At 41.3% G+C, this 23,527-nt stretch overlaps 2 protein-coding genes across 4 annotated transcripts in view; both read right to left on the bottom strand.

The window, feature by feature from the left end:
- The window catches only part of LOC309702261 (uncharacterized protein), a 36,691-nt gene extending 22,059 nt beyond the window's left edge, over window positions 1-14,632 (bottom strand). For 2 of the 3 annotated variants that reach the window (XM_082526832.1, XM_082526834.1), the window contains exons 1-2: window positions 11,440-11,924; window positions 3,699-4,799 (exon numbers count right to left, since the gene is read on the bottom strand). In XM_082526832.1, the coding sequence (XP_082382958.1) occupies window positions 3,699-4,799; window positions 11,440-11,457 (1,119 nt within the window). In that variant the 5' untranslated portion in view covers window positions 11,458-11,924. Of the gene's footprint in view, window positions 1-3,698; window positions 4,800-11,439; window positions 11,925-14,578 lie in introns of those variants that run through there. The other variant, XM_082526833.1, reaches the window with a different exon arrangement.
- Window positions 1-23,527, bottom strand: part of LOC309697190 (uncharacterized protein) — a gene marked incomplete at its 3' end in the record, with an annotated part of 94,488 nt that extends 70,961 nt beyond the window's left edge. The window contains exons 1-2 of the mRNA XM_082518910.1: window positions 23,405-23,527; window positions 13,590-13,721 (exon numbers count right to left, since the gene is read on the bottom strand). The remainder of the gene's footprint in view (window positions 1-13,589; window positions 13,722-23,404) is intronic.

The raw sequence follows: 23,527 nt of genomic DNA, 5'->3' as shown, positions 1-23,527 counted from the left end.
CGAACAGCCCTGACCCGCTACAATATGCTGCTGAGAATATAGCCCAGAAGAAGCGTATAGTATAGCTTTTATTTTGGAAAGAGCCATTTCTCTGTAATAAACTCTCTTTTCCAAAGATGAGTGATTCCTCAATCAGATACAGGGCTTGCAAAATTGCTAGTCCGATGTCCTGGGGCTAGCGATTTTTCCAGTCGGGCTACCAAAATCTATCTCTTCCCTGCCCGTCGGGCTATTGTAGGAAGGAAAAATATATGTCAATGCTTTTGCATTCTTTCAGAAATGTAGCTGGGTAATTATGTCATTGGCATCGGTGAGCCACTGTCAATATGTGACATATTGAAATCGCGTTTGAATTTGCGCTTGTTTTTTGCTTTCACTTTGCAATCGCGCAAACTGTGTATAGAGAGCGACAGCACTGATCTGTGAGTGGTGATAATTTGTGCACCAATTCCTCTGACATCATCTTATCAATCGTTAGCTTACTATGCAAACATGACAAGTGAAATCTCCCGCAGCTTAAACATGTGAGAGGTTGATCGCGCAGATAATCACTGAGCGTTATGTGTGTGTGTGTGTGTGTGTGTGTAAAAGCAGCAGGATATATATTTTAGTTCTGCTGAGCCAAATAAGACAGGTCAGGGTGAAGAAGTGACAGCCAAAGAAAAGTTTACCACAAAACGGAAAAGTTATGACAAATCAGACTATAAGGCAAAAAGAAAGTGCAGCTTTATGGTTTCATGGACAAAAGAATTTCTGTGGCTGCAATATGATGAGCTATATAACCGGGGCTGCACATAAGTGGTCCGCAGGTGTGCATTCGCTGCCAAAAAAAAAAAAAAAAAAAAAACGCGCACAAGATATGAAGTTGCAATGCGTGTTTGCATACATACAGTGGGGCAAAAAAGTATTTAGTCAGCGACCGATTGTGCAAGTTCCCCCACCTAAAATGATGACAGAGGTCAGTAATTTGCACCAGAGGTACACTTCAACTGTGAAAGACAGAATGTGAAAAAAAAATCCATGAATTCACATGGTAGGATTTGTAAAGAATTTATTCGTAAATCAGGGTGGAAAATAAGTATTTGGTCACCTCAAACAAGGAAAATCTCTGACTCTCACAGACCTGTAACGTCTTCTGTAAGAAGCTTTTCTGTCCCCCACTCGTTACCTGTATGAATGGCACCTGTTTGAACTCATCATCTGTATAAAAGACACCTGTCCACAGCCTCAAACAGTCAGACTCCAAACTCCGCCATGGCCAAGACCAAAGAGCTTTCGAAGGACACCAGGAAAAGTATTGTAGACCTGCACCAGACTGGGAAGAGTGAATCTACAATAGGCAAGCAGCTTGGTGTGAAGAAATCAACTGTGGGAGCAATCATCAGAAAATGGAAGACATACAAGACCACTGATAATCTCCCTCGATCTGGGGCTCCACGCAAGATCTCATCCCGTGGGGTCAAAATGATCATGAGAACGGTGAGCAAAGATCCCAGAACCACACGGGGGGACCTGGTGAATGACCTGCAGAGAGCTGGGACCAAAGTAACAAAGGTCACCATCAGTAACACACTACAACGGCAGGGAATCATATCCCGCAGTGCCAGACGTGTTCCGCTGCTGAAGCCAGTGCATGTCCAGGCCCGTCTGAAGTTTGCCAGAGAGCACATGGATGATACAGCAGAGGATTGGGAGAATGTCATGTGGTCAGATGAAACCAAAGTAGAACTTTTGGTATAAACTCAACTCGTCGTGTTTGGAGGACGAAGAATACTGAGTTGCATCCCAAGAACACCATACCTACTGTGAAGCATGGGGGTGGAAACATCATGCTATGGGGCTGTTTTTCTGCCAAGGGGACAGGACGACTGATCCGTGTTAAGGACAGAATGAATGGGGCCATGTATCGTGAGATTTTGAGCCAAAACCTCCTTCCATCAGTGAGAACTTTGAAGATGAAACGAGGCTGGGTCTTCCAACATGACAATGATCCAAAACACACCGCCCGGGCAACAAAGGAGTGGCTCCGTAAGAAGCATTTGAAAGTCCTGGAGTGGCCTAGCCAGTCTCCAGACCTCAACCCCATAGAAAATCTGTGGCGGGAGTTGAAAGTCCGTGTTGCTCGGCGACAACCCCAAAACATCACTGCTCTCGAGAAGATCTGCATGGAGGAATGGGCCAAAATACCAGCTACTGTGTGTGCAAACCTGGTAAAGACCTATAGTAAACGTTTGACCTCTGTTATTGCCAACAAAGGTTATGTTACAAAGTATTGAGTTGTATTTTTGTTATTGACCAAATACTTATTTTCCACCCTGATTTACGAATAAATTCTTTACAAATCCTACCATGTGAATTCATGGATTTTTTTTTCACATTCTGTCTCTCACAGTTGAAGTGTACCTCTGGTGCAAATTACTGACCTCTGTCGTCATTTTAGGTGGGGGAACTTGCACAATCGGTCGCTGACTAAATACTTTTTTGCCCCACTGTAAGATTTTCTGGAGGAGGACAGACATTTGTTTAGAACTCTTAAAGATGTCGAAGAAGCTCCTTTAAGCAATTACTGTGATGTTCCTCCACCTCCAAAGAAATGTCAGAAGGAGTCCGAACCACAAAAGAAGCACGTATTCTCGGAAAAGTGGTTGCAGGAGATGAGCTGGCTTCAAACAAATGATGAACGCACAGAGATGTGGTGCGGAATGTGCCGTGAAAATCCCACTCTAGCGGACAAAAACAGTGCTTTTTATATGGACGCAAACGCGCGCTGCAACTTCTTATCTGGTGCGTGTCTTTTATTTTGACAGCGAATGCGCACATCCGGACCACTTATGTGGACCCGTGTAAATAACATAATGTTCTGCCGGGTGTGTCGTTGGTTTTCTTTCAATTGCTGAGTCAACAAGCGCCTTTGTTACTGGGACCAGTCATTCTAAGAAAGGCCCCCATTAGAACCCATGAGAAATGCAAGAAATGCATTATTGCTCAGTCTGCAATATCTTTCCCAGAACAAACACCAATTGCAAATAACATACTAAAAATAAACCTGAAAAAATCTGTTTAGAACAGCGTACTATGTTGCAAAGAGTGAACTACCACTGGCACAATTTAGCAGTCTTTGCAAAGTTCAAAAAGCAAATGGCCTTGATCTTGGTTCCACTTGTTCTTACCCGTGACTTCAGTGGAAATTTCAAATTCAGGATCTGACACAGACTGATTCATGTCCTACACAGTTCTTACAAGTTCATAGAAATTTCTGTTCAATTAGAACCAAGTATTTGAGTTGATGATTGTAATTTTTATACAATGTTGTAATTTGTTTTTCAACAATTTTTTCAACAATATTGTAAAGGAAACAAAACATCAATCAAAAAATTGCTTTCTTTTTTATTCGGGCTACTTACATTTATTTTGGGCTACCAAAAACTGAAGAGTCCCTGCCCGAAGGGCTACCAGGGATTTTGAAATTTTGAGAGCCCTGAGATATATTTATTTTTTAAATTACTTTTGTTTCAGCAACATTAAATTTAAAAACTGTACTTTTGAGTTAAAATATATATTTACAAGTTTAATAAATGACAAATTAAAAAGGCATGAACATTTTTTGTATCGAAAAAATATCGAACCGTGACACCAAAGTATCGAACCGAACCGAACCGTGAATTTTGTGTATCGTTGCACCCCTAATAAATACATACCTTACAGTAGCTGCACTTGTAGAGTCTCTTTCTGGTGTGGATCTGTTGGTGTCGTCTCAGGTGATGTGGAGATTTAAAAGTCTTCTCACACAGGTCACATTCATAAGGTCTCTCCTCAGTGTGGGTAAACATGTGTCGTTGTAAGTGTGCGTCTGTTGTAAACTGTTTGCCACACTGTTCACAGCAGTACACATCATGTCCGGTGTGAATGCGTAGGTGTTCATTTCGGCTCCCTCTCTGGCTGAAAGTTTTTCCACAGATGTCACAGCTGTACGGCTTAATTCCAGAGTGGGTAAATAGATGCCTCTGTAAACTGCTACTTTGAGTAAAAGCTCTGCCACACTGATCACAGCTGTGCACTTTAACTCCACTGTGGATGAGTTGGTGTGTTTTTAGGTAACCCTTCAAGGAAAAAGACTTTCCACACTGTTCACAGCTGAACGGTCTCTCTCCAGTGTGGATGACCTGATGCTGTTTTAGTGAAGCCTTCAGAGTAAACTCCATCCCACACTCGTCACAGCTGTATGCCTTAATTCCAGAGTGGGTAACTAGATGCCTCTGTAAGCTGCTACTGTGAGTAAAAGCTCTGCCACACTGATCACAGCTGTGCACTTTAACTCCACTGTGGATGAGTTGGTGTGTTTTTAGGTAACCCTTCAAGGAAAAAGACTTTCCACACAAGTCACAGCTGAACGGTCTCTCTCCAGTGTGGATGACCTGATGCTGTTTTAGGTAACCCTTCTCAGTAAAACCCTTCCCACACTCGTCACAGCTGTACGCCTTAATTCCAGAGTGGGTAACTAGATGCCTCTGTAAGTGGCTACTGTCAGTAAAAGCTCTGCCACATTGATCACAGCTGTACGCTCTAACTCCACTGTGGATGAGTTGGTGTCTTGTTAGGGAACCCTTCAAGGAAAAAGACTTTCCACACAAGTCACAGCTGAACGGTCTCTCTCCAGTGTGGATGACCTGATGCCGTTTTAGTTTAGCCCTCACAGTAAAACCCTTCCCACACTCGTCACAGGTGTGTTTTTTCTCTCCCTTTCTTCTGTGAGGTTTGTCGGCCTCCTGAGAGCGCTGACTTCTGGCTCCATGTTGGTCCTGCAGTGATAGAGATACAAACAGAGGCAGTGAGTGAAATGCAGTCGTGGAACAAACTCAACCTTCAAACTCCATTAACACTAGTTTTAAACCTGAAGGTGGAGCGTGGCACCAAACACCTTAAAGGTCTCTTATCCCCACCTGCTGGTAGTTCTAACACATTACATCCAACCTGCTGTTAACCCTTTAAGACCTACCATAGAACCAAGTCCGCCAGAGCTTATATTATATTTTTACATGCTGTGGAGCCATTTTTGGGAGCATTTCAAGTTGCTATACATCAATACAACCATTATAGCCCAGATTTTAATAATATGTATTCATTAAGTGCATAGTAATTACATAAATTGCAAAAAAGTGCAATAAACTACAAAAAAATTGAAAATCGTTTTTGATTTTTTAACATATTTGTAGTTAGAGAAATTTAAGAGGCTTATCCCTCAAAACTGTAAATACAAAAAAGTTGCACAAAATAGTTTCCCACCACAGGAAATTTATTTTGAGTGTCTTCATAGTTTTATTTTTGAAATACACCAATTTTTATACACTGCAGGAAAAACGAAAATAAATATTATACTGCAAATTTGCAAAAAAGCAGCATATGCATCAAAATAAACTATTTCCAGCAGTGCAATATGAGTCCTAAGCATCCCAGAAACGACACAGAAAGTCATAAAGTCAAAGATAACTTTTAAAAAGAGCAGTATAGGCCCTGAGGCCCTGATCGCAAAAAAGACTACATTTCCGCGAAAATGACGTCACTTCCGGTTTCGGGCAGGTAATGGCGGAAATGCAAAAGTTCGCGCTGACGTCTATTCCAACGTAGGAAGTGTTTTGAACAGCTGATCTTATCGGTAAAGCGTGTTTCTGGAATATTATGTTTTTGTTCCTGCAAGCGCTTTTTATGCAGTTTTTGCAAAGCTTTATGTGGAAGGAAACCGTGACCTAGGACAAGCTGATGGCATCAGATTTAAGTACAACTCCGGTTTCATATGCAAAAAAAATTTTTGCGCTAGCTTACGTGGTTGCAGTGCTACCGGGATTTAAAAATAGTTACGCATAACAGAGCGTTCCCGCTCCGATCGGCTCTAAAGGGTTAAAGATAATTCATGACTGTTCAAACACTAAAATCATGCACACACACACACACACACACACACACACACACACACACACACACACACACACTGTTTTATAATTTAGATTATTTTGTTGTTTCCTATTACATATTTCTATAATTTGTATAGATTTATACAGAATTATTCAGTGATAATAAATCCTATGTTTGTTTATTCTAAAGGAACCCCGTTAGCTTCCACAACAGATGTTGCTCGTCTTCTGTCAAATACTCACATAAAATATTACACAATAAAGTGGATTCAAGATACCCACATAATTTCACTCTTACATCCACAGTGAGGTTTCACAATTGTTCAAATATAAGCAATCAATAATAAGCAATCAATAATAATAATATTTCTCTGTCAGCCTTCTCGGTTACGAATCGTCTTCTGCTCCTCTGTCATGCGGCGTCCCACAGGGCTCAATTTTAGGGCCACTGCTCTTTTCACTGTATCCATTGCCTCTGGGTTCTATCCTTAGAAGGCATGGGATCTCATTTCATTGTTATGCCGATGACTGCCAACTTTATTTGCCACTAAAACACAAGGATGGCATCTCCATAAAACCTCCCTTGACATGTCTAGATGACATTAAAGCTTGTTTGGCTCTAAACTTTTTAAGTTTTAATGAAAAGAAAACAGAGCTGTTGGTGTTTGGACCCAGTGGTCCCTGTGAGTCCTCCTCTATTGTTTTAGGATCCCTGGAAGTCTACTTTAAATCTGTTGTTACTGACCTTGGTTTTAAGTTGGACAGTGATTTTAAATTGGACAACCAAATCAGAGCAGTGGTGAAGTCCAGTTTTTATCATTTAAGGCGACTGGCAAGAGTAAAATCTTTTCTTTCGAGGCAGCACCTTGAAACAGTGATCCATGCTTTTATTTCTTCCCGCCTGGACTACTGTAACTCACTTTATGTGGGGGTCAGTCAGTCATTGCTCTCACGTCTGCAGCTGGTTCAAAATGCGGCTGCACGACTCTTAACAGGAACTTAAAAAAGAGAGCATATAACCCCCGTGCTAGCCTCTCTGCACTGGCTGCCTGTGTCTTTTAGAGTTCATTTTAAAATTCTTATGTTTGTTTTTAAATGCCTTCACAGTCTTGCCCCGCCTTACCTCTCTGAGCTTCTTCATCTCCACACACCCTGTCGGTCTCTCAGGTCAGCTGACCAGCTGCTCCTGGAGGTACCGAGATCCAGGAGGAAGCTCAGAGGGGGCGGGGCCTTCTCTATTGTGGCTCCAAAGTTATGGAATCATTTGCCCATGCATGTTAGAGAGGCCCCTTCACTGTCCACTTTTAAATCACGTCTTAAAACCCACTTTTATTCCTTGGCTTTTAACCTCAGTGAGACTTAGTTTCTCTTTTAATTGAAGTAGTTATTTAATTAATGATTTCACTCTTCTTTTATTTGTGTTTTATTTATAGCTCATGTAATTTTATTTTACAGTTCCAATGTACAGCACTTTGTGTCAGCTGTGGTTGTTTTAAAGTGCTTTATAAATAAAGTTGATGATGTTGATGATGAATATCAATAACATTGAGGCACATTACACAAATTTCAAAAACAAATCATGTCTTACAATATTTACAACAACTAAAAGCTCTGTAAATCGGCTTTTAAGTGTTCATTGAAGTTTTGAATAATTCTCTAATTTTTTAAGGCAACTTATTCCACTTAAAAGTTGCTCTAAATGTAACAGTTTTACAAAACGTTACTTTTAACTCGAGCATTTACTAAATTGCAGCTTGTTGAAAACTGTGTAATATGATGATGTATTTCATCTGGATTCTGCAGCTGAGCAGAATAAATGTGGTGTGTTTAACAGAATTGCTTTCTTTAGAACTACAAGTAAGCCATAGAATATTTTAGCCTGTACAGGAAGCCAAGAAAGGTTATTATGCATTTGATCAATATTAGTATAGTATGAACATCTTCACACTAATCTGGACGCCTTATTCTGGACTAACTGAAGTCTGTTAAGATCTGTCTTATTAGCTGCTGACCAAATGATTGAACAATACTCCAGATGAGACATTACTAGTGCATTAATGACATCTTTCATAATGAAGAAGTGATACACAAAGAGCATTTCATAGCCATAGCTATGCCTTGTCGGCAGAGTTATGTGACATTAGTGATGTTTGTACTTTCAGCGTTAACTTGGTTTTAAAGCCTTTAAAATATACGCCGTTCAATAGTCGACCTTCATCTGACAGAGAATGTGATGATTTTGTGGATAATTAAAGTCAGTCATATATCCACAAACACAACAAGCTGAAAGTCAGTGATGCTGCTCGGTTTGCAGTCCTGAACATCACGGCACAAGCAGGATCCACTGCACTGTTAATGTTAGCTGTGTTACATTGCTGCCTCTGTTCGGTGGTGTCGAGCCAAACGCACTTTAACGTGTGTTTGAACGAGCTGACGGTTCACTCGTTAAGCTGAAAGAAAGATGCTTTAATCACAGCAGTCACACATGTGTCCACTGCACCATCTGGAACTCTTCTTGTTTACACTCGTAATAACACAAACACTAAATCCTGCTTCTCTGTGCTGTTGTGTAGCAGTGTGTACACCTGAGACTGTCACCTGTCTGTCTGTCCTGCACTCTCTCTCTGTTTCTTTCTCTCTGATTGTGGAATAAAAGTATGAACATGTGTTTATAAGTTACACTTGTGTTTGAATCCTGCAGCTTATCACACATTTGATTTCCATGTGTGACGACTGCAAGTGTCCAGAGTGAGGACAGGCTGAGGGAGCCACTGCTGCACATCATCTGTGAGGCTTTGCAGCCCTGATGATCCACCAGGACAAACTCAGCAGTGTGTGAGGAAGAGGAGGAGGAAGAGCCAGCAGCAGCTGACAGATGGAGAGAATAGACAGACTGTTCCCTGTTTGTGAAGGACTGCTAGGAAAGTTTAACATAACTGTCTGTCCTGAATCAGTGTTGGTCAAGTTACTTGAAAAAAGTAATCAGTAACTAATTACTGATTACTTCCCAAAAAAGTAATCCCGTTACTTTACTGATTACTTATTTTCAAAAGTAATTAATTACTTAGTTACTTTTTAAAAACACGATTCTACATAATCCATCATATAAAATGTAATCAAATGGAAAAGTCTCTTTTTTTAAAACTTGTTTTATTAGTTTTAATCTTTTAACTTTATGCATCAAGCAAAAATTTAATTATATGCAACATTCTCTGACTTGAATAAATTAGTTTAACATGTAAACCTATTTTCTGCACATTCCAGCACATAAAATAAAATATTTGTTGTGTTTACACTCAGTCTTTCAAATAGATGCAAGTAAAACACAGCAGAACATAAATAAAGTCAAAGACTCAGCGGTCCTGTTGCTCTATTTTCACCTGTAAAGCAGGAGTTGGGTAGGCGGAGGTTTACCCTGGTGCAGGTGTGCCGCGGTCAGTGGAAGAATCCGCAAGTTTCTCTGTGAGTTTCCCATTACGTCGTTGCGCACTTGGTGCTTGCTTGGAAGTTTAGGGGTTTTTTTTCCGCTGTAAAAAGAAGTTTTCTTCCCACGCACGATGGACGCTAATGTTTTTGTCACTTCTTATGGAATCAAACTCAAAGTAAGGTCAGTACTTCCACACTTTAAACGCTGCACGCTCATACTCTCTCCCACAATCGATATATGATCCAATGTTGATCTCCACACAGCTGTTGTCACTAACGGCGCACTCGCTTACGTCACTGTCGTGAGACATTCTCGCAAAGAAATCACGGTTTTAGTAACGCAGCGTTCCTACGGGAAAGTAACGGTAATCTAATTACCGTTTTTGCAATAGTAATCCCTTACTTGGGTTACAAGTAACGCGTTACTGCCCATCTCTGGTCCTGAATCAGTCTTATTAGGTAATGTTCAAATAATGTGATCATCCCAGTGTTTTCAGTGTGGGAGAAAGTACTCAGGGCCTTCAAGTTACACACTATGAAAGGCAGCAACAAGTTTAATGTTCAGAAACCTAAAGTCTGTATCAGCAGCAGAATGGAGCTAAAAATAAATGTTGGTTTCAGTTCTATGAAGCTTTGAGTATTTTGGATCAGTAGCTGCTGTGTTTGTTGCATCATATTGCTGTAACTGTTTATATGCTTTATATATTCTGAGCTAAGTTGATCTATAGTGTTACATCATATTCTATAAGGATGTTATGTGTTTGTAGACTTTCTGCCCAGTTTGACCCATTTAGCAGAAGTCAGCCTGTTTAAGGCTCTGATATCTATTCTGTGTGACTTAAAGCAGTTATGACATGGTCTGATTTTCTCACCCAATAAAGGAATATTTCATATATCAGTCTACTCTTCATTCTATCAGACACAGTTATCACAGCTCCTACATTTGCTTTTTACACATATATGTAAGCATTCAGCCACATTTAGTACCAACATATTAAATGAACAATATTTGTCTCTTATATATGATACATCTGTATACACACTGTCACAGATACTTGTCTGTGAGTGAAGTGATTAATATAATAACTATAATATTGGCCATATTATATTTACATTACCACAGTGAGATGACTTTAGTCTCATGAACAACATCAGCTAATTGTTATTTACAGCTAATCTTAAACGACTGTTCAGCACAGAAATGAAGCCCAACAATCATGTTTCACAGTCCTGTGGTCTCAGCCTCAGATACTCATCAAATCACACAGAGCTCATGTAGAAACAAATGAACTAAATATGTTCTCCTTCATTTCTGTCAAACAAAGCTGTATGAAACGTTTCCAGCTGTTAGTATCATGGTTGCTAGGCAACCTGGGCAGCGCGACGGAGGCTAGACGTCCCATTTCACGAGCCTACGAGCCTCGCACTTCGGCCTTAGCGGTCTTTGAGTACGCGGCCCTTGAGGACTTTAAAGCTGCAGAACCTGAATCGGGATACAGCCATGATGATCTCCAGCCTCGTGCTCGCCAACATTCTCACCTGAGTTAAGAAGACGATCACTGAAATGGTCTCAGCAGGTCCTTTGATGACAGCAATGAAATGCAGTGGTAAGGCTTTTTGGGGATTAAGTTCGTTTTCATGGCAAAGAAGGACGATGCAGTTCATCTGATCACTCCTCATAACATTCTGGAGTGCAGGCAAAATGCTATTATAAAAACTTAAGCAGCAACTTTTCCAGGTTCCAATATTTATGCAATTCTCAAACCTTTTGGCCACGACTGTATAACCTCTTCTGAAGTTTAGTGGATGTTATACATGGTTATGCTCAGGATGTGTCGGCCAGTTTCCACTGGAAACGCCTTTTGGTTAAACTGTCAGCGAGGAATTTGCATTTGCACTGTTACATTTTTATATAACTTTAATGCACATAAACAACAGCTGCTTGTTTCAGTGAAAATACATTGATGGGTTTTTAATAAAGTTGTGCAGCTGTAAAGTATTTTGTCTGGTGTCAATTCTATCGTCAGCTACATCGTTATGGCAAATGTTCAAATGTATATGGTGATAAATATCTTTGGTCATATGGTCCTGCTCTGTCTGTCACCTTCTGTGTTGAGCTCATTGTTTCCTCTGTAGTGGCTGAGCTGAGTCCAAGTAGCTGAAAATGTTCCTCTGCTGCTCCGTCAGACTCTCCTCCTCCTGCTGATCAGCTGGGACACAAAACAGATCTTTGTTAGGCTCCACACTGCACTGAAGAGTCAAAGTGGCTCATATGTTCATCTGACAAGTAAAAGAACACATTTTTGTTTCCCGAGGTGGGCAACTTGTTGGAAACAAACACAAAAGCTTTGAGCACTGATACCTGCCATTGCTGGCATTGAAAGATGCAACGCCAGCAATGTGGATTGTCAAGACTCAAACCAATCATCAAGCAAAGACAACAGGGATCATTTGTTTCTGTTTATTTAGCATTCACAGCATTTGTAGTTGCCTTCTGTGCAGGGGAAGTCCACGCACACTGTGTGGTACCGCCATCCGCAGAAGGTGCATTCAACCTCTGTAGGAGAAACGAGATTGTCTGAGACTGAAATGATATTCACTAAAGAAGTGGTGATTTGTAAAACTTCAAGTGTATGATAAGGTGAAAACAAATACACAACTGCATGTCATGTAGTTGAAGGTTTTTTTCTTTTGGAAGACCGGAAAACACTGAAAGTTATAAATTAGTCCTTTATTTATCCAGGTAAAAAAAAAATCTCATTGAGATTAAAAATCTCATTTCCAAGAGAGACCTGGCGTCATGGCAACACAAGTCACATACCACACAGGTATATAACATTTAAAACAAACACAATATCCCAACATGTGTAACAAATGTATTGTGCTTGAAACAAATTCAGAATAGGTGATAAAGCAGCTGCACATGTGTGTCACGAGTAAATCTGGCTGTATAACAAACAGAAACAAGTGATCCTGCTGTCTTTGCTCAACGGTTGGTTTGAGTCTTGACAATCCACACTGCTGCCATCTTTCAATATGTTGAATGCACCAGTGTAAGTGCAGCCACTCAGACTCAATGTGTTCATAGAAACAGGTGCAGATGTGTCACGAGTTCATCCAGCAGTAGCTATGGCACTTGGCCACAGGGGGCAGCAGTGGACTGACCTGCATTTGAGACTGCTCCAGCTGCTGTGACAGTCAGTAGATCTGCTACAAATTAGAGATGGCACGATACCACTTTTTTATGTCCGATACCGATATCATAAATTTGGATATCTGCCGATACCGATATGAATCCGATATAGTGTTTTTTAATCAACAAAACTGTTTTTTAAAATATCTTGCTGCATTTTGCAAGTCTGCAAGTTCATACTCAAGTTTAAAACAACAACTACACTAAAGCTATTCTGTTATACCTGTATACAAAAAAAATATTTCATAGTTCAGCAATACTGATCAATCTAATAAACTTAAACCTACACCATCCTCCCTATCCTGGTATTTTAAAGAGTACTTAGCGTAAATATTAAGCAACCTAACTAATAGGGTTCCAACTCCCAGCAACAACAAAAATAAATAAATAAAAAATAGGGAACCACCCCTCACGCGCCACCTCATGATGCTTAATCGACGTAATCAACCTTAATTTGATGCAGTGTGAAAAAAATGCACAGAAATCAATTATTTTTCAAGAAATATTAAATAGATTCAACATCTTTCTTCAACAAAATTGCAGACTGCACAGATGGTACCTTCCCAAAGTAAAAAGTACTATAGCTTACTAGGGTATATATATTAGACTTAATAGTTACTATATACAGTAATTGACTTCTATTCATTTTACATCACATTAAAACTTTGGGTGTCAGATAATTATTTATTAAAAGCTCGACATTTTAAATGAGAATAAGAAAGAAAAGTATGTCTTTGTGCCCCCTTTTCCCTGTTAATGCCCTATCGGCCCCCCTGGCTAAACTTTGCTAGATCCGCCCCTGCACAGTTACGTCAGCTACGTAGAAAAAGATACTGGTGTAGAAAGTAATATTAAATAAATTGTAACAACAGCTTATCAAGCTTAAATGTGCTGCTGTTGTTCAGCCGCTGGTTTCCTCTTTCTGGTGCAAAGTGGGCCAAAAACAAACAAGAGAGATGGACTCGCGACAGAAAAGCCGATCAGCTGATCATTAAGCGAGAGGCAGTCGCTTGTTAAGCTTAACGTGGGAATGCTTTACAAACATTCAGAGAAGGACTTACACACTTGCTTTACTTCTCTCGGGATAACTTTGTCGGAGATGAAATGCCGGGTTGCTAGCGAAGCTCCACATGCTATCCAGACCACCGACAGGTCCCGCATGCCACAGCCGCTCTATCACGTGATGCATACTGCTACGACGTGCTAACGTTCTGAGGCGAGTTACGGCGTGTTGCAACTTTTGTGAGGTGCTTTCGTGATATTTAATGGATCGGATTATATTTTTTATTTTTCTCCGATATCCGATCCAGTAATTTAGGTCAGTATCGGACCGATACCGATACGTAATATCGGATCGGTCCATCTCTACTATAAATTGCAGATCATATGCAAGTTTTGAAATGACATTATAAATATTCCTAACTTAGCCACGGCAGCCATGTTGATGTATTACCTATATTGGTATCACTGTGGGGTTGTATACTGTTGATCTAAGGTGGAATTACCCTGTGGAAACATTAGAAGATGTAACATTAGAGTTTGTAAAAAAAAAAAGCCTAAATTATATGTTATTATGTTCTTAACATATCTGTTTATTCACTCGAAGTTGGCTTTTATTTTGAAATCCGGTTTCCACATCCATTCCCGTAATACTTTGAATACACAGGGAACGTAAAATAAACTGGAGGCTGGCTTGACATCAGTGAATGCCTCTGTTAGCTACACAGAGTTGCTCAGAGTGCTTGTGTTACACTAGCTAATCTACTCAGTCACTTTAACAGAACTATTAACATTCACATCTCACAGAACTGATTTGATTGGAGCATTACAACACGTTTGCACAGAGCATAGGAGCGCACTGACTCTGCTTCACGAGCGCTCCACCTAACGAGCGGGCTCGCGGTGCGGTCGCGCGGGACACTCCTCTGGTTTTCTCCCGTGTTTACATATAAATAACTTTGGCGGACCGCCTTAACTCTCCCATTCACATTAACGTGGGTAACCATGGTGACAATAAACAACATTTTCGGTGCGAGCACCGTGTACCGACCTGTAAAAGCAGGTGAAGAGCAGAGTAAGGAAGACACGATGCGTCTCTGCTTTCCTCCAGAACGTGTCTGAGGAAGCAGCGGAAGGTGGGCTCCACTTACTGCTCCCCGAAACCCCGGAGCAAGCACCAAAGTTCCGCCCTCACTGCTTTCTAACATAAAATGAATCCCTGTTACATGGATTTTCTATCCTCTTAAAGAAACTGAAAATAAATACATATAGCAATGAAAAATGTCCCGTTACATGAGTGTTTTACACAAAATAATATTCATGTGGTCATTCCCTCACAGGGGTGCCACAACTACACTGCTGTTTTGACAGAGACACAGTGTGTTTATCTAACTTGGCTGAAGCCAAAGTTCTCCAGACAAATTCAGTCTGTTTCTGCCAAGTGTGAACTCACTGGATGAGCGCCAGATACACAGAATCAAAAAGGGATAAATTACTTTTCTTATGTCATGTTCCCGTCACAAACTGGCTCAAGGAGAGGGGAAGCAGGAGTCCACAGATGAAATGTTCCTATAAATAAAGTGGAATTTATTCAAACGTTACCAAAACTTCAACACATCAAATACAAGCAGTTCAGCAGGGAGTGGATGTGTGTTGCATGTGCCAGGTGGATGCAGAGAGAGGCCAGGGCCACGTTCAAACCTGAACACGCTGCACAGTGTTTTCTTCCATTTGTTAGGGATGAATGAAATGCTTCCTTGAAAGGATGTGTGCAGTCACCAGTGGGCGTGGAAGCATGTGCGCCCTCATTTGGTGGGTGTGCAAGAAAAGTCATCCTGTCACACAGCAATGCCTACATAAATCACACCACTCTGCTTAAAATAATAATGTTTAGTGAAGCAGGTGAAGCAAAGGGCTGCTTTTAATAGGCTGGGAGACCCAGGTGTGCTGCTTTAGCTGCTGAGCCTCTTATGACAGAACAGCGGAGAGTGGTAAGAAGGGAGGAGGGGGTCTGGCTGTGTTTGTGAACGATAGATGGTGTAACTCTGGGCATTTCTCTATCAAAGAGACGCTATGCTGTAAGGACATTGAGCTGCTAGCGGTTAGCATGAGACCGTACTATCTACCACGAGAGTTTACACACGTGATTATGATAGCTGTGTATGTCCCGCCCTCTGCTAACGCTGCAGCAGCCTGTGAGGTCCTGCACACTGTAACCAGCAGACTCCAAACACAGCACCCTCAGGCCCTTTTCCTGATCTCTGGGGACTTTAAAGATGATGTAACCATTTAATTATGGTTACATAATTAATTATGTAATTAATTATGCAAAATGCAAAACGCTCAGCTGTGTCTCCAATCAAAGCTCTGTAACTTCAGAGGTGATGTTCATATGTTGACTAATGGTTTTCTTTCATTTTTGATGTACTGCAGAATATTTGTATAAAATCCAGGCCAGGAAAATCTCCTTCATGTGTTTCTGTGTTTTGTCTTCAGCTACGTTGACACAAAGGCCTCTGCTGTGACGCTCACACCTTTGATAAAGTCTGGAGAGTGTCAGCTTCCTGTTTATAGATACAAAAATATGTAATGTTGTGAACTCTGGCCGCAGCGGCGCAAGAAAAAGGAGAATTACGGGAAGCACTCACAACAGGTAAAATCAAAATAACAAAGTAAAGTACGATAAAATAAAAACCAACAAAAGAACAACACAATATACTTCCCCGTACTGTTACTGCTAACCTCTGTTAACCTAGTAACTCTTACCTTCTAACTGACAGCTGGTCAATAAACGAGCTCCATAAACGCTCCATATTCACCTTTACATGGAATATAAAGGGAAAAGAAGAAACACAGTGCTGTGTCAGCGTTAGACATATAGATATATCCTTGCTTTTAATACATTTGAAGGTGGGTGGGAGAGGTGCTTCTCCGCGTAGTCTACGGTCTCTTTGGGATCGGTAAAGCTTTTCCTCACATCACCATGGGTCACTAACAGCTTTGCAGGGTATAGCAGTCTGTACCTGACGCCGGTCATCCCACGTAGTCTTCCTCTCATATTTGCAAATGCGGCTCTGCGTTTCCAACAGAGGGAGGGAAATCTGGGAGGATGTTTATTTTAAAAACCCTTATACATCAGGTTCTTGTTCTCTGCAGCTTTCAGCAGAATTTCCTCACCAATGTGGTAGTAGTGCAATCTCAAGATGATGGGCCGAGGAAGATGACTTTGTTGGGACGCTGGCGATTCACTCTATGTGCTCGATCGATGAGTGGCTTCTCCTCGAGAGATAGCACCTCCGCCAACAGGTGTGAACCAACTCAGTCATCTTGGGTCCCTCTGTGCCTTCTGGTATTCCTGCAGTTCTTAAATTATTCTTCCTGGAGTGCCTCAAGAGCTCCACATCTCTCATCTAACTTCTTTACCTCCGCAGACAAACGCTCCACAGTGGCCTGGAGAGTGGCGATGGTGTCAGAGTGGTTCGAGGCACAGTCCTGCAGTTCAGTCAAAGTGTTATCATGCCTGGCCACGTTGCTTTTTATGTCCGAAATTGAGGGCTGGATGCTCTGGTTCAAGGATGATATCTCGCCTCCTATGGTGGTAGAAATCTCTAATATGCAAGTGTCCAGTGCTAGTTAGTTAGTTCTAGTGGTTAGTGGGGCTTTATTTGATGATTCTAGTGTGTGTTACATTGTTGTCATATTGTTGAGTCGCAGAGCTGTACAGTGTTACAGTTTCTGTAGAGTCTGGTATAAGGAACTCAGATCCCTCTGTGAATAATGTTCACTGAAACTGATCTGTAGTTAATGAACTAGTCAGGATTTACACTAGAGAATGTTTCTGCCATTACATGGCCTGTATTTGTAGAGCGCTTTACTCGTCCCTAAGGACCCCAAAGTGCTGTTTTGCCCAAGGACACAACGACCGAGACTGTCCAAGCCGGGGCTCGAACCGGCAACCTTCCGATTACAAGACGAGCTGCCAACTCTTGAGCCACGATCGGCCCACATATTGTTGTCTTTTGTTGCAGACACCAAGTGTTGAGATCCTGTCTCAACCTCCTACATTCTTCCAGCAGGTTACACATTATTTTTTGTATTTGGAATCAAATATATGTGTCAGTTGGGCCTAGTGCAGGGGTCAGCAACCTTTAACACCCAAAGAGACTTTTGGACCCGGTTTCCACGCAAAGGGTCAGGGTTCGGAAAACACTGGGAGCCGCAAATACTTTGTGACATCTAAAATGAAGATAACACTGTGTATATTGTTTTTACCTTTATGCTTTGTGTGAACAACTACAGTGTGTTGCTTATGAAATCCATGAAGTGCTACAGAGAAAATTACATTTGATTTATGTAATGAACACATTTTGAGCTCTTAAAGAAATATAACAAAGGAAAGCTGAACTCCAATGATCCATGTAGCAAACACAAACTGTTATATCGCCTTTGGGCTTTTGGAGCCTCGACCTGACTTTTAAAAAAAAGCGCGTTCATGCAAACATCGTCGGGTCTGCCGTGATATGTTTACAACGGGACTTCTGCTCCTGAACCTCTGCGCACAGCGTCTGCAGGTCGGGGCTGTACGAAGTCACTTTATCTCTACAGGACTGTAAGCTGTCGTCTGTGAGGCGTGAGCGTGTTTGTTTGAACACAGTTCACGGTGGAGAACAGCTGCTGACATAATGTGAATCCGAAGATCCATAACTGGCCTACCTGGGGCTGAAGTCTCCATAAATGCTGGCGTTTCGGCGGCTACACCGGCTTCCACGAGTGTGACGCTTATTTTGAGAAAATAATAGAATATAAATGTATTTTTATATTTCAATATCACAATAATCTTCCAATGTAGAACTACAAGTTAAAAAAGAAGTAACATAAATCAAATCCACTTCAGCTAAATACTTCTCATTTATTTCCATCTTACATGCTGTGACTGCAGCCATTCCCACATCTCTGTGAATGGGACTCATGGACATGGATCAGTGGTTGTTGATCAATGGTCCTGAGAATCTGCATAATTAAGATGAAGGAACGGAGCTCCCAGCCCATCGTTCCTGCAGCTGCTTTCAGTCTTTATGCAAATGTCCTGTTTGTAAGACTGAAACCTGCAGCTGAGACTGAAGACGTCACCTGATGATGACGACACGTTTCTCCCACAAAACGCTGCGTCCAGATGAACAGAAGCAACAGACTCACTTTCCTGGATGATTGAGATGCATCAAGACTTCATTGTGTGTTACTTCTCATTCAGCACAGACACATTATTCCTGTTAGGTCATGTCAGCTGTCACTCAGTACAAGCACAACTGTGAACAACACAAACTTCTCTTCAATGTGTCACAGAAACACTAAGTGTGAGAGCCTGTATGACACACAGGACAGACTGTAAGCTCTGCTGGCTGCACAGCACTTTGTAGCAGTTTTCCAACATGTCCTCCACCCGTGATGTCAGTGGTGTCGTGATGTCTGCTCCTTGATCATGTGATTCTTCTTCTAGACTGTCTGTAATTGTTATTGCTGATTGTCAATAAAGTTGTTTTTTATAAGTTATGTTGTAAAGGAAGCTTGTGGCGAGGGAGGAGGGGCGACTAAAAGCAGGTTCATATAGTGGGAAAGTCCTCAGGTCATGTGAGGATATTTACTGATGCGTCAACACTGTCAGATAAAAGAACGGCTGCTGCATTTGTTCTCCCACAAATAAGTTTGGTGATGAGTAAAAGAATTATAGATGATGTGGCAGTTTATACTGGGAGCTGGTAGTGATGTTACTGGCTTGAACTGGGTGGAGGACGCACTAATATGCAGGTATGTGGTTTGCTGGGACTCTAGCAGCGTGCTAGTGAGCACAGGTGATATGTCTTCAGACTCTAGGCAACATATTGTTTTTGATATACTTCATTTACTGTATAGAATCAAACACAGAGGGATAGAAGTGGATTTCTTATGGCTCCCTGTGAATATCGGTGTTGATGCAATGAACAGGACGATAAGTTTAAAAAGGTGCAGCAAGAAGAAGTCGTGCAGGTTTGACTATAAAATACAGTGAAAGTGAGGTGAAGAGTATAATGAAGGTAAAGATGAAGGACGAGTGGCAGGCACACTGGGACAGAGACGGGAAAGGCAGATATTATTATACAGAAAACAGTCGTGTAGAAGAAGCTGCAGCAGAGACCAGGATGGAATCTGGAGAGTCAGAGTTGGTCACACAGGCTTGAATAGCACACTTAAAAAGGTAAACATGACACAGGAAGTGTGACTTCTGTGGACCAGAGGAGACGTTTGACGGGTTGTTAGCGTCGTCAGGATGCTGGATGGAAACGCTGTGCCTGATAGGATGATTACAGGCTGGACTTTGTCTTCCTGTTACAGATGGATCCAGGCCCTGGATGACTGCTGGACACACATGACCCACACTAGGCTGCCTTCATCCATCCTTTCCTCCTTCACTGAGACTCAGAGTCAGCATGTATGTATTTATCAGTGATTTGAATCCTTTCATTACAGAGTGAAGTTAAAGTAGACGTGTGAACACACTAATGAACACAAAGGGACACAACTACTACTGCATGATGGAAAGCTGAAGTATTACACAGCTTTATGAACCTCCTGTTATCCTGGTAGACGAGTACAGCAATAAATCTTTTACTTGAACATCTTCTGGCTGCAATAAGCTTTGAAATGTGACCATGAAGTTAGAGACACACTGACTGAAACCCACAGCTGTGACTGTGGATCACATCCACACACAGTGTAGCTGCTGTCTCTGTGTGAGCCTTTGCACTGCTGCTCGCAGCACCGTTATATCACTCAGCGCTCGCTGCTGTTATTGAATCCACTTTTTACTGTCCGTGCAATCAAGCTCCTCTGCAGAGCTAGAAAATATCTTCGAACCAGTTTATGTGTTAGGGGATCCTTTGCAGCTGTGACTGTTGCCTCTGTTTTTGTCCTTTGGTTCCTGGGAGCCTTTTACATTTCCATCAGCAACAAATATCTGAACAGGCTTTATTGTAGGAAATACAGGATTAAATAGTTGTCATTATTTATTAGATGTTGTTAAAGATGATCCGATGCTTGTTTAGTTTAATGCTGTGGCTTCAGTCAGCATCACTGTGCTGTATAGTTTTATTTTTCTGATCCTTCTGTTAAAGTTGCTGAATAAAAGCTGGTTGGTCTGCACCTCACCTCTGCCTCGAGCCTCCTTCTTTAAAGCAGCAGAGGCTCTTCATTCAGGTATCACAGCTCGAGTTGTTCTGCAGGAGACCCAGAGTACTGTCCTTGGTCCATAATGACATTAACTTTGATTCATGTCAGCCTGAACGTCTGTGATGAACACACTATCAGCATCACTGACATATTTCATCATTTAAAATCACTTCCTGTCACTGTGGTGGTTACAGTGACATCATGCAGTTTGTGCGTTGACCTCCAGAGGGCGACAAATCAGCACAGACAGAGAGCTCCATTCAAACTTTGCTGCCATCAGGAATAATTCTTCAAATATAATCATCAGTGTTTGAGCAGTTATGATATCAGGGACAATCTAGACATGTGTGACAATACTGAACATGTCACATGACACACCTCAAACATCATGTGATCCACTCTCAGTCTGCACTTTCATTCATGACTTCATGAATTTATGATCAGTTTACTCCTGAAATATTCAAATGCTGCAGGGTGAAGAACAACAAAGTGCTGACACATGTTTGTGTTTCAAACAGGAAAACCAGCAGAAATAAATCATCTTTGGACAACATGACAGAGATTAGTGAGTTTCCAAGTTGCACTTGAATGCAGCACAGACAGATTCTGATGTTCGTGGTTGTAAACGTGTCCTCAAACGCCGCTCTGACTCTTTCCTTCCTGCTCAAAGTTCCTCTTTTCTGAACTTGGTGTTTGTGCCTGACGCTGATCGTCTCCGTGTGGAGCTCCGTGTGAAGGTAACGTTAGCAGTGTGTAATGTTTCCTGGCTAACATCAGCTGTGTGCAGCTCAGTTCCAGCACAAATCTGCCGCTCCATAGTTCACGGTAACGGACTCATGAGGTCGACCGTTAAACGCTCTCCCGCCATTTTGTCTGTGTGCGCGGATGTGTACGTTTTTGTTACCACTGTCATCTCATCAATAGCCTATTTGTAAAAGATCTCTGTTCATAGTTTAGTTGGATTTTAAAACTCTGTAGTTGGACAGTTTTATTTTGGACTGATGCTAAAATTCTTGCTGATTGTTTCTGTCGAGGTTTTGTACTTGACATCCGCCATTTTGGATGTGATAAGCTGTAGAGAGTGCGTCCAAAAAGAGAAACCAGAAAGAGAACCTGTTTTATTAATAACCTCTTGCAAATAGAAGAATATGAAAAAAACAACAACAAATAGGATAAAACCTTTAAATTACTTGAATTTTTAAAATCACCATCATCTGTTAACACAAATTTGATCATTTCAAATTTTTGTTTTCATTTTCTCTTCCCAGTTACTTCTTTCTCATTCTCTTCATTCTCCTTGTCACCTTACGTCTCACTCCTTAACTGAAGTTATAGTTCTAACATAAGAAGTCCCACCAACGTCCTTTATTTAATCTCTGTGTTGTCACAGTTATTATCATCAGATCAGACATGAGACCCAGACAACAACATAAGTTTACAAGCTAACATCATGTCAGCTAACATTAGACGATAGCATCATAAACTTTAAATTACTTTGCCTCTGATCAACAGTTTGATTACATTCTCACATCACAGGTTTATTTGCTAAGTGTTGAGTCCGCCCACATTGGATCCACTTTTCAGCAGGTGGAATAATTTGTAGTATATAGGTAATACATCAACAATGCTGCCGTGGCTGAGTTAGGAATATTTATAATGTCATTTCCAAAACTTGCATATGATCTGCAATTTGTAGCAGATCTACTGACTGTCACAGAGCAGCTGGAGCAGTCTCAAATGCAGGTCAGTCCACTGCTGCCCCCTGTGGCCAAGTGCCATAGCTACTGCTGGATGAACTCGTGACACATCTGCACCTGTTTGATCTTGAACACATTGAGTCTGAGTGGCTGCACTTACACTGGTGCATTCAACATATTGAAAGATGGCAGCAATGTGGATTGTCAAGACTCAAACCAACCATTGAGCAAAGACAGCAGCATCACTTGTTTCTGTTTGTTATACAGCCAGATTTACTCGTGACACACATGTGCAGCTGCTTTATCACCTATTCTGAATTTGTTTCAAGCACAATACATTTGTTACACATGTTGGGATATTGTGTTTGTTTTAAATGTTATATACCTGTGTGGTATGTGACTTGTGTTGCCATGACGCCAGGTCTCTGAAATGAGATTTTTAATCTCAATGAGATTTTTTTTTTACCTGGATAAATAAAGGACTAATTTATAACGTTCAGTGTTTTCCGGTCTTCCAAAGAAAAAAAACCTTCAACTACATGACATGCAGTTGTGTATTTGTTTTCACCTTATCATACACTTGAAGTTTTACAAATCACCACTTCTTTAGTTAATATCATTTCAGTCTCAGACAACCTCGTTTCTCTTACAGAGGTTGACTAAACCTCCTGCGGATGGCGGTACCACACAGTGTGCGTGACTTCCCCTGCACAGAAGGCAACTACAAATGCTGTGAATGCTAAATAAAGAGAAACAAATGATCCCTGTTGTCTTTGCTTGATGATTGGTTTGAGTCTTGACAATCCACATTGCTGGGGTTGCATCTTTCAATGCCAGCAATGGCCAGGTATCAGTGCTCAAACCTTTTGTGTTTGTTTCCAACAAGTTGCCCACCTCGGGAAACAAAAATGTGTTCTTTTACTTGTCAGATGAACATATGAGACACTTTGACTCTTCAGTGCAGTGTGGAGCCTAACAAAGATCTGTTTTGTGTCCCAGCTGATCAGCAGGAGGAGGAGAGTCTGACGGAGCAGCAGAGGAACATTTTCAGCTACTTGGACTCAGCTCAGCCACTACAGAGGAAACAATGAGCTCAACAC

This window comes from Aulonocara stuartgranti (genome assembly GCF_965226115.1).
Source record: "Aulonocara stuartgranti genome assembly, chromosome: 3".
Classification (NCBI taxonomy): domain Eukaryota; kingdom Metazoa; phylum Chordata; class Actinopteri; order Cichliformes; family Cichlidae; genus Aulonocara; species Aulonocara stuartgranti.
The sequence above is the reverse complement of the archived record's forward strand: the minus strand, read 5'-3'. Positions and strand labels throughout refer to the sequence as shown.